Here is an 11,204-nt window from a genome sequence, read left to right as displayed (position 1 = left end):
TGTAGGGAGAGAGGGCGTGTAGGGGAAGGTGGAGGGAGGGAGGGCAGGCTGTATCGAGAAGAGGAAGGAGACACAGAGATTGGCCTGGGAAGTATCAGTTTTAGTATTCAAGCTTAGCTTGAATGAGGTCCTGTTTTCCATCCTCATCCTCCTCATCAAGAAAAACACAAAGTGATTTATCTTATTCAACAAGGCAGAATAACAAAGCCTGGGAAGCAGGAAGCATTGGCCAAGCTGGAAGAGAAGAGGCCACAGCTTTATCTGTCTGTGGGCCTTTAGAGCTGCTCCAGCCGCCAAGAGCTCTTTCTGACGCCCAACACAGGAAAACAGGAAACATTTCATCTCAATCCATCCTATCCCAACATGTGTGGTCTACACAGGACTCATTTTTTAAACAGAGTTTATTGTATTTAATACATTATAAAATCTGAAAAAACTGTAGGAAAGCAGCAGACTGAAACTGGAGATCTCTAGCAAGAAATAGCTCTGGCCCCTCTGCCAAATGATCAACAATCAGCATAAAAACAAGGAAAGGTCACGGTTGTGAGGAGGACAAAAAAGTGCCACTCCTGTACAAACCACAGTTCAAATGTCCTGTCTATGTACGTCCCATGCAGTGTGCTCCAGTGGTCCTCTGATTCCCTCCTGGTCCCTACCTGATGAAACATGACACCTCCACTTGCAAAGAAACACCAGCCGAGGTGTTTTGTTTTGTTTAAAAAAAGAAAAGAAAAGAAACGGAAGAAAGATAAAGGAAGAAAGCAACAATGCATGACTGTTGGCAACTGACAGCATCAGGAGACTCTGTCCTCCCTGGCATGGCTTATTTACTGGACAGAGACCTCAGAGGCCCAGGACACGCGTGGCCATCGCAGCACCCACGGTAGCTCTCTCTCTCTCTCTCTGCATTTCCTACCTTTTGACATATATATATTTATATATTTATATATTTTTTTACATCTTGAGGATATCATGATTCCAATTGTTCCCATATGAACACAGGTGTGATTTCTAGAGCATAGAAACGTCTTTTATTCAATTGTAGCTTCAGAGCTTGGTTTACTGTCCCAGCTGCACACAAACGTTCCTTTTCGCATACTGTTAGGTTGTGTGTGTTTTCTTTTTGCATAAGAAATATGTCTGTTTAGTCCAGTGGTTCCTGTTTTATCCGGATGACTGAGGGTACGCGGGGTGTCCGTCTCAGCTCCCTGCGGAGGACGTATTCACTGAACTGGGACGAGTCCACTCCGCCCCCACAGGAGCCCACAATTTCAAATCCTCGTTGCTGCAACCGCTCGAGGACCTGTGAAGACAACAAGACAGGCATCTACTTAGGGGCAAGGCAAGGCTACATAAACACACCAAAGATGTGTTCCGAAGCTCAATTCATGTACATTCAAGAATGAAGGCAATGGTTTTTCGTTAGAAAATTAAGCTATTTCTAGCTGGGGCTGTCACTTGTGGGAGAGGGCTTGCCCAGCATGCGCAAGGCCCTGGTTTTGGCCCCTAGGACTACAAACAAACAAGAAGATACTTTAAAGGTCTCCTTTAGCCTAAATGGTGTTTAATTAAATGTTGTTTAATTTCAAAGTCAAATGCTAGGATCTGGCTAGCATTTGCTGTATGCTGAATACTTGGATATGGGAAGCCACCCTGTGACCCTGAGATAGGGAGACAGGGAGCTAACTGCGCGCACTCTGTTTCTTTGGCAATCCAACAGACTGCACACATCTCTGAAGGAAAGGGACACCGTAAACCATAACTTTAAAGATGAGCTTGCTTCAGCTTTCTTCTGTCCTGAGTGGAGTGAAATGCTATTAACTGACTCTCAAACTGTCAGTAATAAAGTGGACCATGTGTGATGTCATGTTCAGCACTTGGAAAGGCAAGGGCAGGAGGCTCAAGAGTGTGGGACCAGCCTGGGCTACACAGTGAGAGTCTGCCTCAAAATAAGCAAGCAAAACCCTAACTAAGCAAGGCAATCCTAATTTTAATTAATAGTTATTAATTAATTAATTAAATGCAGTGCTAGGGATTGAAGCCAGCATCTTGTGCACGTTAGGCCAGCGCTCTACCACTGTGCTACATTGCCTCCAGCTTCTTAACTATCAGTTCTTATCACCAACTTTTACACATAATATAGAAGTAAAATAATGTACTAGGAGAGATTGGAGAAACGAGGAGTGTTTCAAATATAAGGCCCGGACTGAGAACAGTTGCAAGTGGTCTTCACAGCACTCAGTTGGGGCAGGTGAATTCGCTTTGCACATCCGTTCATGGGACTAAGGACAGGGTGATGGGACCTTCCCTGAGTTCTGGTGAATACAATGGTGGCAGACAGCTCTGGGCAGAACTCTAGCAGAGGAGGGAATGGAACCCATCAGGTGACAGTTGCCTCAGTGTGCTCTGAAAGGATCGTCTGCCCCATTAGGAGAGGACATATGGGCACGAGGAGCCACTAGACAGCAACAAACCTCATTCTCATGCTTATTTCTCCCAGGGGCGTCATGGACGCTGGTTGTTTTCTGGCTCAGAGTTCCATACAGAGAATGTGCCGAGTATCTGGTGTGGCCCAGTGCTGGCCTGCGTGTGGCCAAGTGCTTGTTAGAGTGCCTCGTAAACTGCTTAGGAAGACATTGCTTTTCATTCTTTTTTTCAATTATTTATTTATATATGTATTCTCTCTCTCTCTCTCTCTCTCTCTCTCTCTCTCTCTCTCTCTCTCTCTCTCTCTCTCTCTCTCTCTCTCTCTCTCTCTCTCTCTGTCTCAGTGACCCAGCAACTGAACTCAAGTCATCAGACTTAAAGGCAAGCACCTCCACCAGCTGAGCTAACTCACAGGGTGGTTAAACACAAAGTCCATAGCAAAGTTCCTTGGTTTTAGGAACTTCTAAATGACTGGGTATATCTGCAGGTATCAGATGCCCTATCCCTAAGTCTCTGTGTGCTGACAGACAGGTGTCTGCCTCTTGGTGGTGGGTAGAGTGGGAAGCAAGAATGGCTTGGGGCTGTATGAGTGATGAAGGTGGGACAGGAGAGACTCCCACAGCTGATCTGGCCAATGCATCAGGCACACGGAAGACAGAAGGTGCTCACTGGACAAGGGGAGGGGCTGAGACCTTCTTACTCTGCCTTTGGTCAGCTCAATGGGTGCCTGGAAGGGTGAATGGGAGGTGAAGAGTTTGAGGCTTCACAAGCATTTAGAGACAACACAGCCTCATGTGCGTGCGTGTGTGTGTGTGTGTGTGTGTGTGTGTGTGTGTGTGTGTAGCCGTGTACGATCACCTCATATCTCCAGTGGGTGCCATCCACAAAGATGAGAATGCAACTGTTGTCCTCTGGGACCCTAGTAAGACTGGGTACCTTCCTCCGCATGCTGGCAGGTTTCATTTGTCTGAGTTTCCTGCTATTCTGCTCTGTGACAACTGCTCATACATTTGAAAAATTATAAATAGTGTGTGACAATTTCCCTGAGGCAGCATGATCCCATAGAGTTTCTAGCCTTTCAACTCTTGGAGAGCACTTAGTGGTGCCGGGGATGGAATATTGATAGAGCTTGCATTCACTAGGTGAGCGCTTTGCCACTGAGCTATGTCCCAGCCCACTGATGACCACACAGTGAACAAAGTCATGGGCCAGTTCCAACTAAAGAGAGCAGGGGCCTACTGCCTTCTAATAGCATTCAGTGTTGCAGGGCTCTGGGGAAGACTTGGGTGTGCCTCTGTGTCCTCACCACAAGGCAGGCACACTAGCTTGCTGTCAGAAGTCAGTGACCCACTGGCCACACCCAGGGCTGGAGGGTGCAGAACAGATACTCAGCACCCTGAGCTAAGATGGACACAGCACCTATCAGCATCTAAGGCACATAGCACCAAATCATCAATCCCACCCCCATGTTTTCTTCTCCCAAAGGTGTCTCCACTGCAGAACATGACAGTTCTACTCACTTCTGTCAGAAACCTGTAGGGCTTCTTACAGCTCCTAGCCACCGTCGGAAAAGCTTGTGAAGCCAGCAGTTGAAACACTCAGACCAAGACCAAGACTGAGATCATTGCTTGGTGACCTGCTTCCTCCTTCTCTATTATCATCTACTGTTTTTTTTTTCTTTTCAAGACAGGGTCTCAATGTAGGTAAAGCTGGCCTTGGACTTGCTAATGAGCTGAAGATGACCTTGAATTGTTTATTTCATTTACACACACACACACACATAAACACACACACACACACATGTGACTGCTTGTCAGGATGTGCATCATTTGTGTGCAGTTATCCAAGGAGGCCAGAAGAGATCATCAGACTGGAGTTACAGGCACTTGTGAGCCAACCAATGTGGATGCTGGGTACTGAACCCAGGTGGTCCTAACCATGGATTTATCTCTCTAGCCCTGACCTCAAGTTTCTGATCCTCTTGCCTCTACCTCCCAAGTGCTAGAATTATATAGGTTTGCACCACAGCTCATGGGGTACTAAAAATCAGTCTCAGTGCCCAATTCATGCTGGGTAAGCCCAACTGATCTACATTCTTGGACCCTGGAGTTTTTATTTTAGAACAAAGTTATAGCAGCTTCCTCTTCTGTTCAGATTCATCTTCTGGCTTTCCTCTCGTCTCCCACAAGCGAATGAACCTAACAGCAAACACCGCAATGCTTCTCTCCCAAACCTCACTAAAGCAGAAAATCTCGCCAAGGCTCACCACGACTTCTCCCATCATCCTTAACCTCCTGTACTACTCAAACTCATTCTGGTTCCTTTCCTTCAAGCGACATTCCTGATAGCACTCAACATGCTGAGGGCACTTCTGCTGTGGGCTCCTTACAACTTGATCTTTCTGCCTGGCAGACCACTAGGGGTTGGGTATGGAGTACAGTCCACAAGGCTGGGCAGAGAAAGCCTGTCCTGCAGCTGGTGGACTCAGTCACTGAGGACACAAACCGAATCAATTCCTTGATCTGCTGACAGCTTCACAGTGAATGGGCTGTCAGGAGGTGGGGCCTGATTGGAGGAAGTAGCTCACTTGAAGATGTACTTCTGAGGGGCACATCATGCCGGGGCCACTTCCGTTTGTTGCCCTCTGTTTTTTTTTTTCCTGGTCACCATATGGTGAGCGACTCTCCTCTACCACACCTGTCGGTAACAATGTTTTATCTCACCGCATCCCAATGTGAACCTAGTGATCACCTCTGAGACCATGAGCCAAAGCAAATGAAGTTGTTTCTCTCAGGTGCTTGTTACAGTGACAAACATTAACACAAACACTGCCCCGGATGCCCTCTTCTTACTATATGGGCAGGGCTTATGTCTCTCCCCACCCACTTTTGAGACACACACTCCACAAACAGAACTGTTGTGTGTTTTCTCACAGTAGGTACACATAGTAGGTGCTCAACAAAGACTTGTGGATTTATGGGATGGCTGCTGAGAAACTGCCCATGCCAGTTCCTCAGCCCCCTGCAGGAGAGGCACCGGTGCCGTGCGGTCTATGCTGACATACCTGGACTGAGTTGAGGTGACAGTAGCCGTTTAGTGGGAACCTGATGACGTGTGTGGAGTCATGGTTCCAGCCTGCATTGACGGAGTTGCACATAACATCCCCGATCTCCGGAAAGACTTCTTCTATCAAGGACTTGTCCCCACTGAGGGTGATCCTTTCTCCAAGGTCCGGGGCCACACGCACCACGAGGCACTCACAGGGCCGGGAAAAGCGGCCAGTTTCTCTGTCCTGTTTCCATCGTTCCAGCTCCAACAACATTGGCTGAAGTTGAAAATATTTTGCCTCTTCATATAACAAAGTATAGTCCTGGGAGGAATTAAAAGGCATTTCATAGTGGGAAACACTTATATAAGGTGCCAAAATAGTTGTGCTTTGTTTGATTTGTTTTTCTTAGGCTCTTACAAGATAGCTCAGGTTGCCCTTGAACTCATGGTCCTCCCCGCCCCCCAGTGTTGGGATACAGGTGTGTGGCCTTGAACTCAGGGTCCATGCCCCCCACCCCCATCCCCAGTGTAGGGATACAGGTGTGTGGCCTTGAACTCAGGGTCCATGCCCCCCACCCTCATCCCCAGTGTAGGGATACAGGTGTGTGGCCTTGAACTCATGTTCAACCCCCTCCCCCCCCACACACACTGTTGGGATACATGTGTGTGTGACACTTCTGGGCACAACAGAGCCACCGTAGCCATGAACCCACAGCAGCCGTGGCCCTCTGCACATTCCAGCAAGCAGGGAGAAGGGCTCACAAGCCTTCCCTCAGTGACGGAGCTTTTGACAAATGTGGACTGCAAGGAGAGGAGGAGTCTGTTTTCTTTAAGGGAGTGACCTACGGGCTGCCCGTGCCCCAGGGGATGGCTTTGCACGCAAGCCTGGGCTCAACACAGACCGGACTCAGTGGGTTATTTTTCAAAAAGAAGAAATGAAATTGGAGTAGGGATTGGGGAGTCGATTTATGAGGAGTTGGGGGAAGGAGTGGGGATCAAAATACAATCTTGTATGCATGTATGAAGTTGTCACATAACTAACTTTAAATGTTATATTGAAATTGATGTCTGTTCACTTCTGTTGTATTTCAATAATCAAATCTCAATGCGAACATTTCACTTACAACACATTTGTAAAGACTCCATTTGCAATCACTCATTCATTCATTCATTCATTCACTCCCTGTGCTGGCTACAAGTTGATTTCTGTCAACTTGTCACAACTAGAGTCATCTGAGAGGAGGGACCCCAACTGAGAAGATGCTTCCATGAGATCGGGGTGCAGGCCAGCCTGCAGAGCATTTTCTCAACTTGTGATCACTGGTGACGGGCCCAGTCCATCGCTGGTGGTGCTATCCCTGGGCTGGTGGTCCTGGGTTCTACAAGATGGCAGGCTGAGCAAGCCATGGGGAGCAGCACCCCTCCATGGCCTCCGTCAGCTCCTGCCTCCAGGTCCCTGCCTGCTGGAGTTCCTGTCCTGACTTCCTTTGGCGACAAAACAATGACAGGGAAGTAAGCCAAGTAAACCCTTTCCTCCCCAAGGCATTCATTCATTTCGTTAGAGACACAGGGGATTAAGGGCTAGCAGATAGGCCTGTTAAAGGATTTTCATGGATGAAGTCCTCAAATCCCCTATGAAACCAGGCCCCATCCTTACTCCCATTTCACAGATGAAAACCTGAAATGCAAAAGGATTCACTTTCCTCTTTCAGTTCAGAAATGTTCCTGGGGATCTCAAGCTGGACGATGCTGGTGGGAATCAAATGTAGTCTGCTCTGCTGAATGCCCAGGAGCTTAGGCTCAGCTGCAGACACACACACGGGGGCCTTCCGTTCTTGCCACCTTCAGAACTCATCGTGGGGAGGTGTCGGGAGCAGCATGGCCTGGGGACAGGTTTGAGTGGCTGTCGAGAGGATGCGCATGTGGCTTTTACTTAAACTTGGGTATTGGTACGTGATGGGTTAGGCAAGGCTGATAGAGATTTGGAAGGTTCTCACCCTGCCCCTGGCTGCCTGTCACTGTTGTCTCAAAGCAGAGATGCCAACAGCACACAACTCTGACTCCTGGGAACTGGGTGAGAAAGGGGACCATATCCATTTCTGGAAGGCTTAGGCATTCTTTGCCTCAAGTCATACGCAGATGGCCTGAATTAAAGTCCCAAATCCACACAGGAGCTACTGAAAGAGAAGACAAAGAGAACGGGGCCAAGGACGGGATGGAAAGGCAGCATGAGAGGTGGTGTTGACAAGCAGGTCAATATTATGTCTCAATGTAGCTATGGTCACAATCATCCCTGGGTGTGAGATAAGTGGATACTTGTCCAGACATGTTGGCTGAGAACACTTTAATCAACTGACAAAGTCATCTCTGCCTTCCTTCCATGAGCCCAAGCTGACAGGTGGTGGTTGCTATTCACATGAGAGCCAGCTCCATAAATACACGGCCTCATGACTCTAAGAGCAAGGGGCAGACCAGAAGCAGAGGAAACAGAACTACATTCACAGTTCCCTCCCCCTCCCCAAGGAAGCAGTAACCATGGTAGCAGCTTCATTCACATCTTTGGGACCTGGAGAATGGTACAATGGTTTATACCAGTGTACCTCTCATTGGACAGTCCACTTCCTCTATTGGGAAATAAGGACCAGATGTAAGATGCTGTCGTGGACACTCATCTCGCAGAATCTGATACTTCTTTACTCAGCCTTCCACCTTCCCAGCAAAGGAAGACGTGGCTATGCCAATCCTCCTTGCCCGTGTTTCTGTTTGCATGGCCTCCTGACCCGGGGGACAGAGTTTGGTTTTAAGAAATTGAGAATTAGCTGAGATGTATCCACTCTCAAGATAGGGCAAATTTAAGTTAGGTATGTTTACATAATCACAGCATTTTTGAGGTAGTGGCAGGAGGATCAGGAGTTCAAAGCCAGTCTTGGCTACATGAGACTCTGTTTAAAGACATAAGAACAAAAGAATAGGGTGGGTGTGGGGTGCACACCTTTAATCCCAGCATTTGGGAGGCAGAGGCAGGAGGATCTCTGTGAGTTCAAGGTCAGCTTGCTCTACAAAGCTAGTTCCAGGACAGTCAAGACTATGACAAAAATATCATGTCTCAAAAAACTAACCAACCAAAAAAAAAATACAAACAGACAGAAAGGAACAAAATAGCAATAATAACAAGACCTAGGGACCCTATGCTAAGCCTTAAGGGCAGGAGACAGTAGGCCTGGGTTTCTGCTGGCTACCAAAGTCTCCATGACTGTAAGAAATTGACCTAAAATACTAAATTGAGCATTCTCAAAGAGATTAGACAGAGTGGAGGGCTGGGAGATGCCCCATCAGGGGCGTAATGGTTGTGTTAAGTGTGAGGACCTGAGTTCCTTTCCAGGACGCAAGTTAATAAGCCGGACAGCATTGTCATCCCCACTCTGGACACGTGCAAACAGGTAGATGCCCGAGGCTCACTGGTCAGCCAGCCTCACGTCTGCAAATGTCAGGAAGTAAGATCCCCGTCTCAGTGACAAAGTGGATTGGAGTGCTAAGGCTGATCTCTGGCTTCCAAGTAAGTACACATATTCCTGTGCATACACACACACACACACACACACACACGGCCCAGACAAAACCCAGAATCAATCATAGTAGTGACGTAGGAGGTTGAGAAGGGAGAATTGAAAGTTCAAGGCCAGCTCAGGCAACTCAATTAGATCCTGCCTTAAAAAAAGAAAAGGAAAACTTAAATAAGGGTCAGGATGTAACTAAGTAGTACTGGTCTAACATGTATAAGGCTTTGGGTTTAAGCCCTAGCCTTGCAACACACACACACACACACACACACACACACACCTAGATCCTGCATACAAAAAGAAAACGTGATATTAATGCTTAATTTGCTTAACATGCTGACCCCTAGTTCCATCTCTTCTGCTACTTGCATGCTTTTGTGCCTCTTTACTGCTGAATACAACTCCATTGTGTGTACACACTATACTTTTTACAATTTTATTATTTACTATTGTGTGCGTGTCATACATGGGTATGGGCCAGTGTATGCCATGATGTGTGTGGGTATCAGGACAACTTCGTGCAGGCAGGGGGTTTGAGAATGGAACTCTATCAGTCCTGTGATGGGCATCTGGGCTGGCCGTGTATCCTGGCAGCTGGAAGGCGTTAAGATGGATGATCAAGTGCCTGTGGGAAGGTACCTGTGGGAAGCGGCCTTAGATCCCTAATGCTGCTTATGCAAGTCCAGTACTTGTATTTGTGTGTGCGTGTGTATGGTACCTGCATAGTGATTTCCACAGTGGTCACACCAGTGTGCCTTCCCACCAGCAGTGTGTAAGGGCTCCTCTTGCCTCCCACTGTCACTAATATCTGTCGCCGTTAGTTCTCTTATTGACCCGCATTCTCACAGGGGTGGGATGAAACTGGAGAGCAATTTTTAACTGCATTTCCCTGACACCTCATAATCTTGAACATGATTTCAAAAGAATATCTTTTATCTTGTAAAACTCCATTAAAATGCATGAAATCTGACTGTCAGACCTGGAACTCTAAAATTGCTAGAGGAATGCATAGGCTAAACACTTTAAGGTATGCCTCGGAAGGGCTTTCCGGACTGATCAAGAGGGCTGCATGAAGCCAAAGGCTTCTGTACAGGCGAGAAGACTGCTGGGGCAGCCACGATGGGGGAGAAAACCTTTGCCAACTATACATCTGGCAGGGGATTAATACCTAGAATCAGAAAAAAAACAATTACAAAAACTCAATAACCCAAATCCAAATCAACAAATGGGCTGATGAACCGAGCTCTCCAAGGCAGAAAAACAAATGGCCAGAAAAGTAGAAAAAAATGTTCCACGTCCTTAGGGCCAGAGCTGTTGTGATTTTCCTTTTCACTGACCCGCCCTTCAAACACTGTGGCCTTGCCTCATGCTGGCTGGAATTAACCTTCCAGCTCTCTTTCATTTGTTGTGCCTCTGAGGGGCTTCATCAGCCACTTGTACTTGACACTGCTGATAGGCTCCCTAACACCCCAATAGCACACAACACTGAAGGTGTCGCTCAGGAATGCACAGGACAGCCTCTACTCAGCGAGAGGTTCGCCGCTGCTGAGGACACCAAGTTTCCAGTCGCTGCCGGCCAGGATGGAAGAGGTGAAAGGAAAGAGCCAAATGGCTGGCAGCATCTCCTTTGCCTTCCCAGCCTGCGTGATGTGAACTGGACCATGCATTCTCCAGCACATCGGATGTAGCCTTCTAAATCCGTGAGCCAAAGTCAACCTTTCCCCAACAAAAACAGCAAACATTGTATAAAGGTGATTCTCACAGTCCTGGTCAAAGGCATTGGAGTCTATGCTGGCATCTTAAGGATGAGTCTGGCTTCTAGAGGCTGCCTGCAGCCATTCCGTCCTCTGCCTGCCTTGCCACAGGTCTATTTCTGACTCTGACCTTCCTGCATCCTCTTGGATTTTTAAGAAGCCCCATAACACAGTACACCCAGGTAATATGGGGTCATCTCCCCAACTCAAGTGCCTAGCTTCATCAAATTGGAAAGTCTTTCTTTGTCATGTACAGGAGATAGGGCTTGGCTGTCAGTGCTGCAGGTCCACTTGCCCTGCCCCCCAGTGCAAAGGTCATCCTCTCTTGACACCCCAGCTCTCTGTTTGGTCTCTGAGTCCCCTTCACCAGGGCTGCTGTGTTTGAGGTCCTCCTTTGATGTTTGGGAGTGTCCTG

At 47.7% G+C, this 11,204-nt stretch overlaps 1 protein-coding gene across 5 annotated transcripts in view; it reads right to left on the bottom strand.

The window, feature by feature from the left end:
- Window positions 1-383: 383 nt before the first annotated feature.
- Window positions 384-11,204, bottom strand: part of Kctd1 (potassium channel tetramerization domain containing 1) — a 194,214-nt gene continuing 183,393 nt past the window's right edge. For 4 of the 5 annotated variants that reach the window (XM_050160681.1, XM_050160682.1, XM_050160680.1 and 1 more), the window contains exons 4-5: window positions 5,492-5,797; window positions 384-1,303 (exon numbers count right to left, since the gene is read on the bottom strand). In XM_050160681.1, the coding sequence (XP_050016638.1) occupies window positions 1,145-1,303; window positions 5,492-5,797 (465 nt within the window). In that variant the 3' untranslated portion in view covers window positions 384-1,144. The remainder of the gene's footprint in view (window positions 1,304-5,491; window positions 5,798-11,204) is intronic. The other variant, XR_007595146.1, reaches the window with a different exon arrangement.

Source organism: Alexandromys fortis, unplaced genomic scaffold (genome assembly GCF_014885135.2).
Source record: "Alexandromys fortis isolate MF-2015 unplaced genomic scaffold, M_Fortis_MF-2015_v1.1 scaffold_104, whole genome shotgun sequence".
In the NCBI taxonomy this organism is placed as follows: Eukaryota; Metazoa; Chordata; class Mammalia; order Rodentia; family Cricetidae; genus Alexandromys; species Alexandromys fortis.
The sequence above is the reverse complement of the archived record's forward strand: the minus strand, read 5'-3'. Positions and strand labels throughout refer to the sequence as shown.